At 49.1% G+C, this 19,623-nt stretch overlaps 1 protein-coding gene across 4 annotated transcripts in view; it reads left to right on the top strand.

Moving 5' to 3' along the window:
• Nucleotides 1–17,580, top strand: part of LOC105471772 (paired box 8) — a 60,708-nt gene extending 43,128 nt beyond the window's left edge. For all 4 annotated transcript variants that reach the window (XM_011724481.2, XM_011724483.2, XM_011724480.3 and 1 more), the window contains exons 10-12: nt 7,751–7,852; nt 14,762–14,848; nt 16,327–17,580. In XM_011724481.2, the coding sequence (XP_011722783.1) occupies nt 7,751–7,852; nt 14,762–14,848; nt 16,327–16,403 (266 nt within the window). In that variant the 3' untranslated portion in view covers nt 16,404–17,580. The remainder of the gene's footprint in view (nt 1–7,750; nt 7,853–14,761; nt 14,849–16,326) is intronic.
• The last annotated feature ends 2,043 nt before the right edge of the window (nt 17,581–19,623 follow it).

Below are 19,623 nucleotides of genomic sequence, written 5' to 3' on the forward strand. Positions count from 1 at the left end.
GGAACCAATTTCAGGATCAAATTTCCAAAAAGGCCAAGGGTCAGTCCCAGTTGTGTTTCCATGATGTAGCTATCTTCATACCTAGCTTAACAGCATCACCAGGAGGACAGTCAGACATCTGTTAAACATGATAAATTCAGTGATTCAACAACTTGGGAGAGGAGGAGTGGGGGACCTCCCATCAGGAACCTCAACTGCCTCAAAATATTTAAAGCTGAAGCACTGACCGGGCGCAGTGGCTCACGCCTGTAATTCCAGCACTTTAGTAGGCTGAGGCAGGTGGATCATGAGGTCAAGAGTTCAAGACCAGCCTGGCCAAGATGGTGAAACCCCATCTCTACTAAAATACGAAAAATTAGATAGGTGTGGTGGCAGACACCTGTAATCCCAGCTACTGGGGAGGGTGAGGCAGGAGAATTGCTTGAACCCAGGAGGCATAGGTTGCAGTGAGCTGAGGTCACGTCATTGCATTCCAGCCTGGGTGACAGAGGAAGACTCCATCTCAAAAAGGAAAAAAATAAATAAAAATAAGTAAATCTGGAAGCACCCGAGGGAGCCTCTAGAGCAAACTTCTTGTGCTGCTGAGGAAACTGGCCCAGGGAGGAGAAGGTCCCTGCCAAAGTCTCTGGGTGGGAGCACCATCTGCAATTGGATGAGGCCTGGGCCTGTACTCTGTGAGTCAGACCTCAAGGGGAGCTGGGTCTCCTGGCAGAAGGACCTTCGCCCATCCAGCCAGGGTCTGAGGAATGGCTAAGAGTCAAGTGCTTGGCTTGGCTTGGAGAGGGCCTGATGTGCAGTGAAAGTGGGGAGCAGAGACCCATATGGTCATCAGATACCTTAAAGGCGTCCACAGAGATAGGACTCTTTTAGATGTGGGCCCAGCTGGGGCCCAGGACCAAGGGAGGAAGCCAGCTAGCTCTCAGTTCAGCATTGGAGGAATCTTTTTAATATTGGCACTGTCTCCAAGGAGTGTGGGTATTTAGTGACAGAGTAAATGCCTCCTCACCTCCCATACCCTCCTACCCTGATGACCTTGAAATGCTAGAGCAGAGACCAGTGTGGGAGTGGGGCATGGGAGACCTGTCACAGAGGCAGCCCAGAGTCAGACAGTCCATCTGGACCAGTGGTTTCAAATTTGGGCCTCTCAATGCTCTCTTGAAATGAAGCCTTTTACAGAAGCCATGTATGCTCACCAGACCCCTGAAGAACTGCTCTTTTAGAAGGGGGTTCCTGCCCCTAGAAAGCCCTTGGACTTGAAAACCACTGCACCAACAGAGCAAAACCTCCGCCAGCCCAGAGTTACCACAGGGTCATGTGATACAAGTCCATGGACCCTTCTTTTTTGAGATGGAGTCTCATTCTGTTGCCCAGGCTGGAGTGCAGTGGTGTGATCTCAGCTCAGTGCAGCCTCCACCTCCTGGGTTCAAGAGATTCTCCTGCCTCAGCCTCCCGAGTAGCAGAACTACAGGTGCGCACCACACCCGGCCAATTGTTTTTATTTTTAGTGGAGATCGGGTTTCATCATGTTAGCCAGGATAGTCTAGATCTCCTGACTTCATGATCTGCCCATCTTGGCCTCCCAACGTGCTGAGCCGCCGCGCCCGGCCCATCATGGATCCTTTTTTATAACTGGCTCTACATTTTCTTTCTGGCTGGCACCCGGGTTCCCCCCCCCCATGTATCCCTGCACCTAATGTGAGAAATTTTCTTAGAAGAGAGGGACATCCAGCGTGTGGGCAGAGAGATGGTGTTTAAGGATCTAAAGCGAGGAATAAAATGTTGACTCGGAGTTCAAGAATTCAAGAGGGTGAAGTTGGCAGAGATGGGTCATTTGTTTTGACCAAAGTGATTACAGGAGAAAAACCTGTGAGCTCAGTAAAATTATGTCAGCCAGAGAAAATGGGATGAGGGGAGGGAGGGGAATGTGAGGAGAGTGGAGAGGAAGGGAGGGGAAGGGAAGAGAGGGGTGGGGAGGGGGTGAGAAAAAGAGGCTCATGTCAGTTACAGGGAGTTACACAAGCCCGCATGTCTTCTGAGAATGGCAGGCTAGGGCTGGGGGCGGTCACAGGGTAGGCAAGGGGTGAGGGTGCGGTGGTGCCCATGATGATAGGGAGCAATTGCTGTACAAGCCGTGGAGAGGCTTGGCAGGACCAGCTGAAGGAGAGGGAAGGATTTAGGGCAACTGGAAGTGGATGGATGTATCACAGTGCAGACACAGGCTGTGGTGTAAAGTGTAATTGGAACAGCCCAGGGCAAACTCCCTACTCCCAAAGCCCCCACACTTTGTCCCCTCCCTGTCATCCTGTTAGCATCCCCTGTCAACATGCAGTCAATCAGAGGTGATGCCTCCAACTACTGTCAGCTGTTAATTCAGTGGACGTGCCCACTCTCTAGGCCAACTGCAGGACTGAGAGGTCACCCAACCCATGGGATAAAACAGCTGGCGGCAGACACCAGGTGGTCATGCAGGCAGCAGGCAGCCAAATATGCCGCACCGGCATATCCTTCAGGCTGGTAGCCCCCAACCCAGGCCCAGATGATGCTGAAGTGCAGGTGTGAGCACTTTGAAGGGTGCTGGCTGGTCACAGGGCCCCTTAGCCCAAGGGTTGACAATTGAGCACAGAGGCAGAGGCTCTGAAAAGAGTGAGGAGTGCTAGGCTTGGAGGATCTGGGGTCCAGGCAAATGGCCAAGAGTAGGAAGCAAGTCAGAAAGCGGCTCAGGCACAAGGGAGGGGATGGCTGGTGTCCATGCTGAGCTCAGAGTGTTGGTCTGGAGCTCCTTGCAGACTGTCCACCTGAGGCCTCTGGTCAAGACTGGACCTCAATACCTAACACATGGCTGAGCCATGGTGAGAGGGCTGGGAGGACATGACGGGGTGGGGGAAGGTTAGGAAGGGAATGGTTCCAAGAGCACAGGAGGCTGCAGACCTTCCCAAGAAGAGGTGAATTTGAAAGAAAGAAAAGGAGCCTGGGCCCGATGGCTCACACCTGTAATCCCAGCACTTTGGGAGGCCAAGGTGGGCAGATCATCTGAGGTCGGGAGTTCAAGATGAGCCTGACCAACATGGAGAAACCCTGTCTCTATAAAAATACAAAATTAGCCAGGTGTGGTGGCATATGCCTGTAATCCCAGCTACTCCGGAGGCTGAGGCAGGAGAATTGCTTGAACCCAGGAGGCGGAGGTTGCGGTGAGCCAAGATCATGCCATTGCACTCCAGCCTGGGCAACAAGGGCAAAACTCCATCTCAAAAAAGAAAAAAAAAAGAAAAGAAAGAGAAGGAAGCTGAGACCACATTATTCCTAGGTAATGCTGCAGACCAAGAAAGAGGACACAGTAAGTTTTCATTCCACAGTCAGTTCAGCTTTAACCTGCGTCAATCTTCTGCACCCCTCTGAGTGACTCCCAAGGACCTTCGCTGCCGCCTCCTGCAACTCCTTTACCTGCTTCATAGTGTTTTTCTCTGGGTCACTTCTTTCGGCCCAGTGGCTCTGATAGTATGATTTCCAAGGTGACTATCCTTCTGAGTCTCAGCTCGTCCCCAGTCAGCCAAGAAAGAGGAAACAGCAGGGTTTGGGGAGTAGCAAGAGTGCCCCTAACATTGCCGCCAGTTCCCTTTGGAAACCCTGGTCTGGAGTCCCAACACACTGGCCAAGACAGCAATGTCGAGGTCGTCCTGGTCCCAGCTGCTCTGGGACTGACTCCAGCTCAGCTCAAAGGAAAGCTGTGAGCTAGGTTTTATCATCAAAGAGTCCATTCCCCTCCTCCATCTTTTTGTACAAAATTATATTTAGTTCTGCCAAAGAGATTTCTGGGTTGCCATAAATTCTCTTCGCTATCAGAACGAGATAAGGAATTGAAAAGGGGTTACATAGAGGGCAGACTTCAAAGGGGGCAAATAAAATAGTCTGAAATCACCTCTACCCTCCGAATTCCTCCAGGCAACAGCTTTATGATTCTGGTCTCTACCAATATTTAGAATATTTACCAATATTTCAAGGTGTGGAGGGAGCTAGAGTTTTCTTAGAGAACCCCACTCCATAGCCAGTCAACATGGGCCTGTGCTTTCTGACAACTTCTTAAAAATAGGACCACATTGGACAGATATGTGGGTGTAGAGGAGATGGCATTCATAGCTAGAATATTTTATGATGAAGAGTCTTAAAAACAGAGAAGTAGATAAGAGGGCACGGTTAGGCCCTGATGCAGTTTCCACCCCATGGCTTCCGTGGTTTTGTTTCTAAGAAGGCTTGCAAGCTTCTTGGCTTTTTGGAAGGAACTATGTATTTAAGCAATTGGAGCAAAGAGTTTTGTAGGGCTGTTGGGAAAGTTTATGGTGCCACAGTCTTGGTGAGAGCTATGCTGAAGAAAGTCTTACCAGTCTTTCCAGGCAGACCAGCTTTCGTGGGAGGAAGCCTCAGGCATCTGTTCTGATGTCCTATTCAGAAGCCTCTACCCCATTGGGAAGACATTAGGTGACTGAGGGGAGATGAAGATTAAAATCTTAGAGTACAGGGGAGTGAGGCTGATGAATTTCATTTATAAGAGCAATGTGGGGGCTACTTCTTATGTGGTAGAGCCCCGTGGGGGCACCTGTGGACCACATTAACTTGTGTTGTAAGGGGAGTATATGCTCTGGAACTCTGCCTGCTACTCTGCTAGGCTCGAGAGGCAGTAGGTTCAGGATGAGGGCGGGGAGAGGGGGAGCATGGGGCCGCAGTCTGCCAGGCCAGAAGCAGCCCTGCAGGGCACGAGGCCAGCACCAGCAAACAGGTGACCTGAGAGCCAAGACCACTTCCCACTGCTCCCCACCCCGATCATGGCAGACACAAGCTGCCTCAGAATCCTTCTCAACACTGGGTGCCAGGAAGCCCCTACCAGCCAATCAAGTAGTCAGGTGAATCCAATTTACAAGCTGAAATCTAAACTAGTTCCTTATGTGACAGGCAGGAAGCTGTGGTTCAGAGAATTAAGTGGCTACCTTTCATCCAGGGTCCGGCCTGGATCTAGAGTTCCCTTTCTCTCTCTCTCTCTCTCTCTCTCTCTCTCTCTCTCTCTCTCTCTCTCGGAGGAGGAGGAGGAGGAGGTAGGGAGGGAAGAGAAAAGAAGGAAGCAGGCCTGAATCTGCCACCCTCTTCCATCACTCCCTCCCTCACCACCTGTCCCTGCCCTGTGCTCCTCCTGCTCTCACAGACTTCCTGTCACTCCTTCCCTCTTGCCTAGCCGGTGCTTTATCTCAGGGCCAAGGGGGCTGAGTTTGAGGGTCTATTGTGTTGTATTCTTCACAGAAAGCTCAGATTTTATCTCAGTATAGCTTCTGCATATTTCTCCCTCTACATCTAAACATCTTAAAATCCTCTTTTCCCCTCCTGTGTTTCCAACCCTTCATTTGTTCCCTTGATGACCTTGTGTCAGGTGAACTGAGCCCACCTGTGGAATGCTAGTGGGTTTCACCCCATTTGGTCCAGCACCAAGCACAGCTGGACACTGCAGGAATAGTCAGACAAATTAGAAGGTGGTGTTCCGGTTTACCAAAACATTCACACAGTTTTAACCAATGAACACTGATGGCTCTTATTCTGTAGGAGTTCATTGGCATATAACCATTTCTAGAATGTGTCCATTGCACTAATCAATGTCCACCTGTAGCATGAAACCCTGGCTCTGAATTATACAGATAACCTCATAGAAATTGTAATAAGGTGCCTCCAGCTATGGTTTCCCCCCCCCCTTTTGCATTTGAAGAAACTGACACTTGGGGCACATACTAGGCTTATCTAAGGGCACTCAGAAAACTAGCCACAGAAGTAGTATAAGGACCCCAGGCCCTCTGATTCCCAGGCCCTTCCCTCTAGAGAAAGCTCAGAAGTTGAGTGTGCCTGATTTTGTTCATTGACCCCTCGGGCTTGGCTCCAAATGCCTATCCCAGCCTACATCCCTTCTTGATTTAGTGCCTGGCCTTGCTAATTTAGCATTCTGGCTTTCTGCTATGCACCCAAGTGCTTAGAAAAGTGTCTAGAACATAGTACTTACTCAGTAAGTATTTAGCAAATGAACATTGTCTTTGGGGAATCTCCAGAAAGAGAGATAAGGAGGAGGTAGTCACTGTAGTATTGGCAACTTAACAGGATTTCATGGGACCTTCCTTCCCTTCTGTCATGACCAGGCACCCCTTGAAGGGGCTGAGGTATGAAGGACCTGGGGGGGACTGATGGGCGGAAAGTTGGACAAGCAGTACCATAGAGGAGATGAATTTGGTAAGTTGGTTAACAGGGGCTCACAGTGACCCACACAGGTTTTGGGAGGAAAAAGCAGCCCCCAAAATGGAAGAGACAGAAGGCATTTGGGTAAAACAGTCATAGTCCAACATAATGGTTCTTAGCCAGCAGCGATTTTGCCCCTACTACCTCCTGCTGAGGACATATGGTAATGTCTGGAGACAGTTTTGTTGTCACATTGGGTGAAAACTGCTGCTGGCATCTACTGGATGGAGGCCAGAAATGCTGCTAAACATCCTACAATGCACAGGACAGCCTCTTGCAGCAAAGAATTGTGCACCTAACATGCCGATATTGCTGAGACTGAGAAACTCTGTAAATATTACCAAGAACGAGGATGAGCAAATAACTCATTATTCCGATTGGAGCATTTTGAGAGTGAAATAGGTATAATTAATAAATATGCTGGGATAGTGGTCATCACCTGGGTACACCTTGGCAAACCAGGGTGTACTGTCACCTTGCCAAGAATCTCGGGGTGAAGGAGAGTCTGGTTGGGGCCTGCAGGACATAGGAGCAGTAGAAGAGGGGCAGGGGCAAGGGATCATGTTTATGTTCATTGTCGTATGTAGTAGATGGGGAGATGCTCGCCAGGTCAGGTGGGGCCTCCGGAATGGGAAAGTGATTTCTCGACGTAGAGGAGAAGCAGAGCTGGGAAATGAGGTCTTTACAGAGCTGATTTGGTATCACCAAGGTTGGAGTATGACCCACAAGCCATAGAGAAACAGAGAGATTGGTGTCTGTTTTGCTAAAAATGGTTCTTTTCAAAATAGAATTGACAGATATGTGGCTCATGGTCATGTAAAAGTGAAATATCTCAGCCACATCTCCTTACAGGTTGGGGTTAGCCAATCGGTTTCCTGTACCTTGCAACTCTGATAGATTGCATCCACTTGGAAGGCCCCCTCTACTCAGTGGGAAATGGTTTAGTGGTTGATTAGCAATGTCTATCACAGGCTCCCCCCAAAAAATAGTGATGAGTTAGTGGGCCACATACATGCCATCCCTTCATAGGGTCTTATTCTTGGTACTCCTCAGAGCCAGGAATGAAAGGGATGAGCTCAGAGTCAAGTGGCTTCAAATGTATTTATGGAAGCCAGCTGTACCCACTGCTCTGCAGGCTGCTGTCGGGGATAACAAAGAACAGATGACATAGCCTCAGCCTTCAATACCAGGACATTCTTGTGGATTAATAAGATAACAATCACGTAAACAAAACCACTGGAGAACAGGGAACAGTGTGAGACTGCAGTAACAAGTGCTCCCTGCATGGTGGAGCCTCTGTCCTGCAGAAGACCAGACAGAGGTGACAAGAACTTGGGCTTACAAGAGGAGGGGGCAGGAGGAAGTGGGTTTGGAGAATGACTGTAGAGTGGGTGGGAATGGCATGGGGGAAGACAGCCTCAGGAGAGTGAGATGATACATATGGGAGCCCCTACGGTCCAACTGATGACTCTTTGCTGTATTTTTCCAGGGCGAGAGATGGTGGGGCCCACGCTGCCTGGATACCCACCCCACATCCCCACCAGCGGACAGGGCAGCTATGCCTCCTCTGCCATCGCAGGCATGGTGGCAGGTAAGGAGAGGGCTGGCAGGGAGGGGAGCACTGCACAGAGGAAGTATTGGAGCAAGGTGGGACACGAGGGGCAAGAGGCATTCTGTGCCCTATTCATAGACTTCCCGAAGGGCATTGAAGGATGGACCAAAGGGGGCATCTTGTAAATGCCTGGAGACAATATCCCAGTGCAGTCCTGACTCCCTGTTTAACTCGCCCCAGCTCGGCCTCCTTCTTCCCAGGCCTGCCACATTCCCCTCCATGATGAAAAGGGAGGGGCTGAGACAGACCTGTGTTCAAATCCAAGCTCCACCACTTCTTCCAGTGAATCAGTGAGCATAAATGGAGAGCAGTTCAAGGGCCCCAAAATGCTGTGAGTGGAAGATGAGCCCTACCCTCAAGCAGTGCTGGTCTCCTGGTGATTTAACTCTGATGAATCCGTTTTCCCCTTCTGTAAAATCTGAATCGGAAGGGTATTGATGATGATGATAATGATGATGATGATGACCATGATGATGAAATATATGCTTCACATCTCACTTTCTCTCAACCCTGCATGGATAGGACCCCGGTTCTAGGTACTCTAAGAGTACTATAGAGGATGAAACGAGCCTGGAGTAGCTCTCCATCCTCATTTGAACCGTCCTGGAACCTGCCTGCCAGTCATTTGGGTTTCTTTGTCTGCCAGTCATCATCCAATGATGATTCAAGGTGACAAGATCTGAACAAACGAAGATAATGGGAGTTTCCTTGGGCAAGTCTCAATGGTTTAGGAGCTGTATAGGAAAGACTTTGGGATGGATGAGACATAATTGAGCCATTTTCACTGGTCAAAAAGGCCTGGGACCTGGAATTTCTGGAAAGAGGTCTGAACACAAGGCATCTGTGACCCCCATGCCAGCCCTAGGCCAGCCTCTCTGGCTCTGACCCCAGAGACTTGGCATATTTACCTAGGCCTGCTTCCCTTCCTTGCCGGCAGGAGTTAATCTTTGCCAGCCACCCACTCTGGGCACCCTATGCAGAGGCAGGTGGGCTGGGATCTCCTGGGCAGAGGGAAGGGAGGGAGAGAAAGGAGGAGGGAAAAAGGCTCTGTGCTCCCTGGGAACCTGCTGAGCTGGCACTTGTTGCTGCCTGGTTACCGTGGCGATGTGCTTAATGCAGCGTTGAAAATACAGAATACTGACTCCTCTCTCCCTCCTGGCCCCGGACTCCCTCCCTCCCTCCCTTCCTCTTCTGGAGCGTGAAATGAGATTGGTCAAGATAAAAAAGGAAAAGATTCGGTTATTTTTTTAAGAGTGTGGATAATGGGGCCTCTCAATCAAAATCCCAGGCTCCAGTCGGCTCCCCCCATTCCCCTTCCAACCCCTCCACCTTCCCCTGCCGCCTGCTTAGAGGAGGAGGAAGAAACATAAAGCACAAGGCTTTTCTCTTAATTATGAATCATTCCCTGAGGGCAGGCCCAGGGCATGGGGTTTCTGGGGCCCAGAGTCTGACCTGTGAGGTAGCTGGCAGGCTTGGGCCTCTCATCAAAGTCCCCCAGGTTGTTTCCAGAAAGAATCCTGAGTGGGTGCTGTGAAAAAGAAAAAAAAAAAAAAAAAAAAAAAGCACAACTAGGACACTGACTGCAAGTAAAATCCACAAAGGAGGGACCTTGTCCCACACAGTTGGGCTCCCAGTGAGTTCCATGAAAATCAGTTTTTAGAAAATGCAGCACTATTTAAATGAATCACTTGGTTCCTAGGGATAGCATTGCGCAAATGAATTCTTAAGGAATTTTTTTTGTGGAAAAATTATATGTCCATCTCTTACCACCACCTGCAATCTCCCAGTTGATCGAATGGAGATTCCTGCAATTAAAGTGGATAAACTTTCATCGAGCACTTACTGCATGCATGTTAGGTACATGATAAATGCTTAAAGCAAGGCATGCCAAAGACATTCTTCAATCGATTATGAAAGGAAGGATCACTTATTATGTACTTCTGCATGTGTAGCCATTCAAATATGTATAACTTTATTTCTAATTTTACCCTGACCAGAAGACTGAGAGGCTAATACTATCCCAGTTTTATGGATAAGGAAACTGAAGCAAAAGCAAAGTGGTGTGCTCAGGGTCATAATCATACTCAGTGGCTGAGTTGTGCAAACACGGGTTTTTCAATTTCACGTCTAAGGCTCTTTCCACTACACCATACTGCCTCCTACCATACCAGAAATAAAGACATAGGCTACAAGATAGGAGCAAAGGAAAAGGGCTAGGACAGATTTCCCTTGTCTATTCACCTTCTGTTTCTCTTTTATTTTGTTTTGTTTTATTTTATTTTATTTTATTTTATTTTATTTTATTTTTTGTTCTGACTCCGTTAACAGTCAATGATTCTCAACCAGTTCTAGAGCAGAACCAGCAGCTCCAGATATATGGATCCATCCAATCATCTATCTTTCCACTCATTCATCTTCCCATACATTTTTCCACATATCCATGCATTTTCCCATCTATCCTTCCAACTTTCGTCATCCATCCTGTCATCCTCTACCTTTCCACCAATCCTTCCATCTTTCCATCCATGTTTTTTTTTTTTTTTTTTTTTTTTTTGGAGACAAAGTCTTGCTCTGTTGCCCAGGCTGGAGTGTAGTGGCGTGATCTTATCTCACTGTAACCTCTGCCTCCTAGGTTCAAGCGATTCTCCTGCCTCAGCCCCCCGCCCCTCCCCCAGTAGCTGGGACTACAGGGACCTGCCATCATGCCTGGCTAATTTTTTTATTTTTAGTAGAGACAGGGTTTCACCATGTTGGCCAAGCTGGTCTCAAACTCCTGGCCTCAGGCAATCTGCCCACCTTTGCCTCCCAAAGTGCTAGGATTACAGGTATGAGCCACCGTGCCTGGCCCCTCCATCCATCTTTTAATTCATCTGTCTTTCCAGTTATCTATCATCCATCTTTCCATCCATCCATCTTTCCATCAATCCTTTTATTTTTCCATCCATATTCATTCATCCATTCATCTTTTCACAGAACTATCCTTTAATCTATCTTTCCATCCATCCTTTCATCATCCATTCTTCCAGCCATCCATCCTCTCATACATCCATCTTTCATCCCCTTTTCAATCTATTCCTCCATTAATCTATCCATCTTTCTATACATATATCCTTTTATCTATCTGTCTTTCCATCCATCTTTCCACCCATCCATCCTTCCATCATTCACACTTTCATTCATCCTTGTGTACTTCCATCCATTCATTCACCACTTTTTCACTTAACAAATACTGGTTGAAGGTCTACTGTATGGGATGCTGGGGATACAACAGTGAATAAGTCAGATTCCTTTATTGCTGGAGCTTATAACCTAATGGTGAAGAGAAATGGACAGTAAATAAGTCAACGAATGAATAAACATAATAATTTATTGTCTGTGAAGACAATAAAACGGGATGATGTAATAAAGAGCCACAGGGAGAGGAGATAACTACTTTAGATTGGGTTGTCAGGGGAGACTTCTCTGAGAAGGTGTTCAAAGTGACCATCCAAGTGATAAACTGGGGCAGACCATCCCTGGCCCAAAGAACAGCAAGTGCAAAGGGCCTAAGGCAGGAACTAGTTTAGCATGGTAGCAAGTAATTGGTAGTGGCTGGGTCAAGTTTGAAAAGGCGACTCTGATTTCTAGGAAAATGAATTGTACACAGTCAAGAGAGAAAGCACAGACCAGTTAGGAGACAGTTTCAGTACTTGCAAGAGATGACAGTGGCTTGAGCTAGGGAATTAGCAGTGAAGGAGGAAAAAAGAGACCCTGAAAATATATTTTGGCTGCAAAGCCAGCAAACCTTGCTGGTGGATTGGCTGTCGGGATGAGAAAATAGAGGAAACAGGGATCATTTGTAGGTTTGGGGCATGGATGATGGTGGCAAGTATATATATGGGAGACCAGGAGGGGAAGTGATGTAGTAGATGGCAAGTGGAAATCAAGAGTTTTTTGGGCCATGTTAGGATTGAGATGCCTACTAAATACCTAGTTTTATAATAAGTTTGTAGGTATATCATGTATGTCTGAAGCCAGGAAAGAATCCTGACTGGAGTATAAATTTCAGCCATTGCACAAAGCTGTCATTTAATGATAAGACTACTAGAAAGCAAGCCTGGGGTTCTTCAACAATTTAGAGCTCAACAGAGAAGGAACAGCAAGGAGAATGAGTAGGAAAGACAACTGAGTTACAAAGCAAACAGAAGACTCGTCATCACAAACCCAAAGGCATGGAGAGAGAGATGAGCTAAACGGTCAAGGGAATTGTGGATATAGAAGCGACCGTTGGTATGATGGAGTTAGAGACTGTGGGGACTTGAGGGGATCAGAGTTGGCCTGATGGGAAGGGATAAGAAGATGAAGGCAGAGACCATGGGGCAGAGAAAGGCACTGGTAACTAGAGAGGAATGTGGGGATAGGAAGGGGATTTTTTTAAAGACAGAAGATAGCAGAGTATGTTTGCAGGGTGAAGGGAGAGACTGATGAAACAGAAAATGGGATCGTTGGAGCGGCCAAATCCTTGGAAAGGTGAGTAGGGTAGAATGCAGAGCAAAGAGGCAGGGTTGGTCTTTCATTGGGGCGGAGACGTTTCATCTGCTGTGACTGCAGGCAGGTAGGCACATCTGGTGACAGGAAGATGCCACACCTAGGTGTGTACCACCTACCGAGCCTCATCCCCTGCCCCAGGTTCCATGTGACTGAGATACTTGGTAAATGGTAGTTAAATACATAAATAAGTGGATGAGTGAGTGAATGCATGAATGAGTGACAAAATGAGAGGGTAAACACATTGTGTTTTCCACCTCTCTCCCTTGTCCTTTAGAGCTTGCTGTGTTTGCCATTGGGTAGGGTGTGGTAAAAGGTGCTAGGGCCCTTGCTATGTGGCCAATAGAGAATTGGCTGAAACCCGGGAGACCTGGGCTAAACAGAGGGCACTTGGCACTGGGAGATGCAAGAGAGAGCACCAGTGTGGAAGGACGGGGCCAGGATTCTAGTTCAGGCTTTCACTGAACACGTGGCCTTGGCCAAATGTCTTTACTTCCCTATGTAACAGATGTGTTATCTGTTAAATAGATGTTTAGAGTAGATTATTTCTTAGTTTTTCATCTGTTAAATAGAGGTTTAGATTCAATTATTTCTTAGGGTATTTTTTGTTTTTTGTTTTTTGTTTTTGCTTTGCTTTTTACTTCTTTACCCCCTTCCTTTTTTTACCCATATTTTTTGCTTGATTTACATTAGACTTAGTCTCTGCCCCTAAGGAACTTTCTTACTGTGTTCTTATCTGTCATTGACTTCCTAGACAAGGAAAGGATCCAGTAGCCTTTCTCTGCTTCAGGCTCCTCCTCTTCATCTCTCTTCTTCCTGTATAAACGCCTACTTGTCTGGCAATAAAGCAGCTCCCACTAACCCCAACCCAGGCCGTAAGACTGGTTGAATGACTGATTTAAGCCTTCATTGAGCTTTATTTTCGCACCTGTTTAATGGGAAAATAATAAAAGCTTACATTTATTGAGCGCTCCCTATATATTTGAAGCATGGTGCTAAGCATTTAATACATATTTTCTCATTTAATTCTTGTTAAACCAAATGAGACAGGAATAATTATTTGGCCCACTTTATAGATGAGGAAACCAAGGCTCACCTGTAAGTCACTCACTCAGAGAGGCTAAGTGACTTGTCCAAGGTTACAGAACCAGGAAATGGGAAGTAAGAATTTGACTCTAGACAGGTCAATTCCAGACTCAGGGAGTTTCAAGCAACCCGTCCAGAGAGTCTGAGAAGCAAACTCAGAACCACGTAGCTCACAATCGTAGGTGAGTTTCTGAAAGGCTGGGTGGAAATTCATTGAGTCTCAGGATTGGCAGGAATCTAGCTTTGTAAATGGAATTATCTTGTAAGTGAATAAAGGGATTATCTGCAATTTAGAGTCAAGAGCCCTAAGGTCGAGTTCTACTCTGACATTTAACAACAATGTGATTTGAGGCAAACTACTTAATCATGCTGCACTCCGGTTTCCTTTTCTATAAATTGGTATCCATGAGTACCTCATAGGGTAGTCGTGAGAATAAAAGATCATAATGTGTGGGAAAGTGCTTTACAAACTTTAAGCTCTACACCAAGCACCGGTAGTGGCTGTGGTGGTCAGCTTGACTTTGTTTTTGTTATGTCAGGGAATTCTTAACTAATTTCATCTGTAAATAATTCCTTTGGAAAAGTCAAGAATCTATTACTAGAAGGAGGTGATCTGATTTACTTTGTGTAAATGTATACATTGAGTTTGCTTAAAGTGGCAGACTCAGGATGGAACAACAAACTACTCCAAGTCCCAGGACGCAGCTTCCCGGGAGGTGGGTGCCCTCTGGGTCTCTCCCTCCTGTCCCACCCTTAACCCTCACACCTCCCCTCAGCCCCCCGTGCATACACACACACTCATACCTACGGAGGCGAAAAAGTTCATATATACAGATTTCCTCTTTGGCGCCTAACCCCATGCCCCTGCTGTGGGGCCCTCCCAGAAGAGCCCTTCGGCAGAAGGTCCAGGCAGCAGAAGGAGCAGTTAGTCCCTGGGCCCTAGAGTCACAGCACAGTTTCCTAACTCCACCAAACCCTCCAGCTCTGGGAGCTTCCGCAGATCTACCTTCTGGGCCTCCTGGGAGGGCTGTAGTGTGTCAAACCAGTGCCTCCAGTACCTACGGAAAAGGACACTGCCCCAAATTATCCAGACCGATGGGTTTCAAAAGGGGTGATAGAGGGACCTTCTGATCTCCACTGTCCCTGCCATGGCTCCAACTGTCTCCCCCACCATTCCTGAGCTTGCCTGTTGCCAGCCCTGCAGACCTCCCCGCACCCCAGCCCTGCACTGGTGCCCTTCACCTCACAGGCCTCTCCCCTGTGTGCCTCCAACAGGAAGTGAATACTCTGGCAATGCCTATGGCCACACCCCCTACTCCTCCTACAGCGAGGCCTGGCGCTTCCCCAACTCCAGCTTGCTGAGTAAGTCCCTGGGGCCGCCCAGGCCTTTGCTGGGCAGGATGGATGGTGTGGTGGGGGGCAAGGGTGGGTCAAAGGTTACCCGAAAGCTGGGAGGCCTCAGATTATACAGACAGCCTGGGAGGTGGTGGTGTTTATAATGGAAGAAGGCAGCAGGAGGGCAGTGTACCTGGTGGTTTGGGGAAAGAGGGCGGAAGTCCAGAGGCTCCCAGGCATTGGTTTCCCTCCTGCTTCTTAAGGCCGTGTCTTTTCAATCTTTGTTTTGTGTAAGATTCAGGGCTCAGGCCTTGAAGGGGAGGGCAGGGGAGGACTAGAGAAAAGCCTAAGAGAGGACCTCCTGCCTCCGCGGCTTACAGTCCCACAGTGCAGACACTGACGCCGGGCACCCCGCCAGAATGCAACTGCTCTCCTTCCTGGGAGCCGATTTCAAGAATGCCATCCTGTTGCCCCCATTAACCATCTAAGTGGCTCCGAAATACTCATGATTCAGCACCAAACCCTTACACAGAAATCCTTTGTTCCACCACATTCCCCATATTTAGCCTGAGATGCTGGCAGTATTCAGGGTCAAAGTCCAGAGAGTGAGCTGCAGTGAGCTTTCAGGCTTCTCTTCACCCCTCTCTTGTCCTGGAGTCCTGGACTGGGAGGATAAGCTTTCCAGCAAAGCAAAACCCCACCAATGGGGACTGGAGGGATCCCACTAGAGCCTCTCTGAGTGGTGGCCTTGGGGGTATCAGAGCAAACCTGAGCTAGACAGAAGCAGTGACCCAAGGATGGCCGACCCCACAGGCACCATTGCAGGCTGGGAACCATCCATTCCCCAAGACCCCCACTCTTCCCATTACCTCCTTGTATTGCAGAAATAACTTGAAAGGGGGCAGACCTGGGCCCTGTTTGCCAGATGAGTTCAACTCCAACCCACCTTTCCATTCAACTTAACCAGAAAAGATGAGGGCAATGAGACATACCAGGGTTCAGGCACCTTCCCACTGAGCCTCCCCAGGCTGCCCATCCTGCAGGTGTGCAGAGCCTCACCTTAAGGGCCGTCAAGCCCAGATCCCCTTTGACCCCGCAGCAGTCTAATCTCCCTGGGTCTTAAGAGAGAAGGCTCTCTGTCCTGGCACTGTTTGGGCAAGGCTAGGGAGGATCCCGATGACCCCTCAGTGCACTTGATTCTTTGGGGTTCCACATGCAATTGTTTTCTATTGCCCTCTCCCTGCAACGAGGGTGTTGAAGGTCAGAGCAGCCATAGGGGGAAGGGGCAAGAAGCCACTGTTCTCATTCTGGCCAGAAACTCAAAGGTGAGGCCAGAGAAGGAGGAAATAGGGCTGGAGAGGAGTTAATCTTTGATGATCAGATAGGCCAGAGAAATGAATGATTAACTTGTGTTGTCTTAAAGGTCAGCAGATGCAGGGAAGGCTATGGTGCAATTTTCCTTTCTGACCAGCAGTGTTGTTGTTATTTTTTTTTAATGTGTCCAGGTTCCCCATATTATTACAGTTCCACATCAAGGCCGAGCGCACCGCCCACCACTGCCACGGCCTTTGACCATCTGTAGTTACCATGGGGACAGTGGGAGCGACTGAGCAACAGGAGGACTCGGCCTGGGACAGGCCCCAGAGAGTCACACAAAGGATCTTTATTTATTACATGAAAAATAACCACAAGTCCAGCATTGCGGCACACTCCCTGTGTGGTTAATTTAATGAACCATGAAAGACAGGATGACCTTGGAGAAGGCCAAACTGTCCTCCGAGACTCCTTAATGAGGGGCAGGAGTCCCAGGGAAAGAGAACCATGCCATGCTGAAAAAGACAAAATTGAAGAAGAAACGTAGCCCCCAGCTGGTACCCACCAAAGGAGAGAAGAAGGAATAGCCAAGGAACTTGGGGGGATGGCGAATGGTTCCTGCCTGGGCCCAAGGGGTACACAGGGAACCTCCATGGCTCCATTATTAACACAACTCTAGCAATTATGGACCGTAAGCACTTCCCTCCAGCCCACAAGTCACAGCCTGGTGCTGAGGCTCTCCTCACCAGCCACCCAGGGAGTAGTCACTTCCCTCAGCCTCCCGCCTGCCCCACACGGAGGCTCTAACTGTCCTCTTTCTCCACATCATTTGCTTGGCTCTTTCTACACCTCCCTCTTGGGCATGGGCTGGCTGAAGGCTGGGGCGAGTCCCTCAGAAATTCCACCAGGCTGTCAGCTGACTTCTTTTGCCTGCTGCTGTGAAGGTACAGCACCACCCCAGGTCCTCCTGCAGTGGGGCATCCCCTTTGCAGCTGCCATCAGCTGGACCAGCCCCAGGCAGCTTAAAACAGACATTCCACAGGGCCTGGGTGCCTGGGAGGTGAGGCGTGGTGTGCGGCTTCACCCAGGGCAGAGCAAGGCAGAATTGCAGGAAACCCGCTTCCCCTTCCCGACAGCTCCTGCCAAGCCCAGTGTGCTTCCTGCAGCTCACGCCCACCAGCTACTGAAGAGACCCAAGGCACCCCCTGAAGCCAACAATACAGGGTCCCTCTCTGCTCCCCAGCAGCTCCTGCCCCCAAGGCCTGACTGTATATACTGTAAATGAAACTTTGTTTGGGTCAAGCTTCCTTCTTTCCACCCCCAGACTTTGGCCTCTGAGTGAAATGTCTCTCTTTGCCATGTGGGGCTTCTCTCCTTGATGCTTCTTTCTTTTTTTAAAAGACAACCTGCCATTACCACATGACTCAATAAACCATTGCTCTTCATCTCAGGCTTTGGGGTTGGCTGGGGAAGGAGGCACCTTGGGGCTGGGCTTTCTCCCAAGAACATCAGAGCTGAGTAGCCGACAAACTCACTTTGGGGCCATGGGTTGGAAGGGACCATCTAGTGCCCCACAGCTCTGGCTTGGCCTTCTCCCTCTGCCTTTAATTCATGTTGAATGCTGGGTACCTCACTCATCCCAAGTTCTTCGACACTGAGTAAATGCAAGGATAGCACAGTGTCAAGCCAGCCATAGACTTCCCGCAAGGAGTGCTGTTATTATTAACAGGAAGCCAGAGAATCAGCAGGGTGGGTTAGTGAAGGATCTGGGAATAGCTATGACTACAGCTTGCATAAACAGCTCTGAAGGAAGAGAGAAGACTGGGCTCTCTTGTGTGCAAGGCACAATATGGAGGGCTTCATATAAGTTAAGTTGAAATTAGCCCTGTTTTACACACAACTTCCTTTTACATATGAGGAAACTGAGGCTTTGAAAAAAATGAAATGACTTGCCAAAGATAAGAAGTAGTAGATTCAACCAAGTCCTCTTACTCTAAGCCCAACACTTGTACCCAAAACCCCAGGGTCCTCATCAGGGATGCCAAAGGGTTCTAGACCCAGTGGAGGTTCTGGGGCTGCCACTGGGGATTTGATTTCTTTTGATTTGCTTAAGATTTGACCTGACTGAATGGAGAGGTACAGTGTGGTGGGGCCAGGACAAGGTGAGGGAGGCTATAGAAACTTAGGACTTTAGACCAACCCCCTCCAGGAAATTTGGGAAATGCAGTGTGACAGCTTGGGCTCTGCACTCCAGGGGGCTGTCTGGTATCCACATGGACCCTCTCCATGTGAGACCCAGCTGGAACAAGGGGGCAGGGGCCTGCAGCTGGGATGCCCAGGTGAATGTGGACAGCTGGACAGACAGCACTGGGATTGAATCCGATGGAAGGGGCCCAGGGATTCCAGGGCTGGGAGGACAGAGGCTGGGAGACAGGGCTCTTACCTCCTTAGGCCTCCCAAAGGGAGGTTAGGGATGCTGCCATGGATGACATGGCAGGGGGGAGCCCTCCCAGGAAGAAAATCCATCTCTTCTGAGGGGATCTGAGATGTGGCTCTTTTCTCAATGGCAGGACTTCCCTCTGTAGCGCGACTCTGAATCCATGATATCTGAGAGTCTTCCTGACCTCAAACCCCTGGGATCCCGAGTGCTCCCTACCCACAAATCACTTTGAGATGCACAGCATCTGAAGGAGCCCGTAGAGCCATCCCTTGCATTTACAGCCACAGCCCCTCTGGGGACACTCTGTACACCCGTCAGGCCCTTTCCGACTCACAACCAACAAAGGGGCTTAGGCTGTGCTTTGGCTAAGGTGACCATGGTTTAAAACTTGCCTTTCTTTCCCTGAGGTGAGCTGGGCTTGCCAGGAACCTGTGCTCAGAGCGGGTGTTTGGTGACTGGGGGATGTGCTCCCCATGTAGCGGGCCTTGGCTAGTACCTATCCAATATTCTGCCCATGGTCAAACCATGGGTCCCCTTTTCGGGCTCAGAAAATAGGGCCATTTATGTATTGGGTGAAAGAAAGACAATTCGAAGTGCCCCAGCATTTGGGGTGGTGTTGGGAGAACTCAGGCTGGCCCATGGGGGGACACAGTGAAGAAGGGTATGATGACAAGGACAGGGAGGACACGTAGGGGGCTTTGTGGGTTGGCCCAGTGGCCAGTTTCACCTGGGGGAGTGAGGGCAGCATCTGTGAGTGGTCGCAGGTGAAGGGGAATTGCTTTATGGTACAGGGGAGCCGGGGGTTCTCTGGGCGTGGTATGTGTGTTGGTAGGAGAACTGGGGATGAGGCATGGGCCCAAAACATTCCTGAGGCATTGAGAGCACTGAGGGTCTATCCCTTCCGCCTGGAATAATCCCTTTCACTGCTCATGTAGAGAGACCACCTGAGCTTCCCAGGCAGGCTACTCTTAACTTCTCCCTGGTCCATTACCCTCACTCCTCCTCCTCAGGTTCTAGCACAGACCAGGCCAGCCCAGGGTGCTAGGAG

Source organism: Macaca nemestrina, chromosome 13 (assembly GCF_043159975.1).
Source record: "Macaca nemestrina isolate mMacNem1 chromosome 13, mMacNem.hap1, whole genome shotgun sequence".
Taxonomy (NCBI): domain Eukaryota; kingdom Metazoa; phylum Chordata; class Mammalia; order Primates; family Cercopithecidae; genus Macaca; species Macaca nemestrina.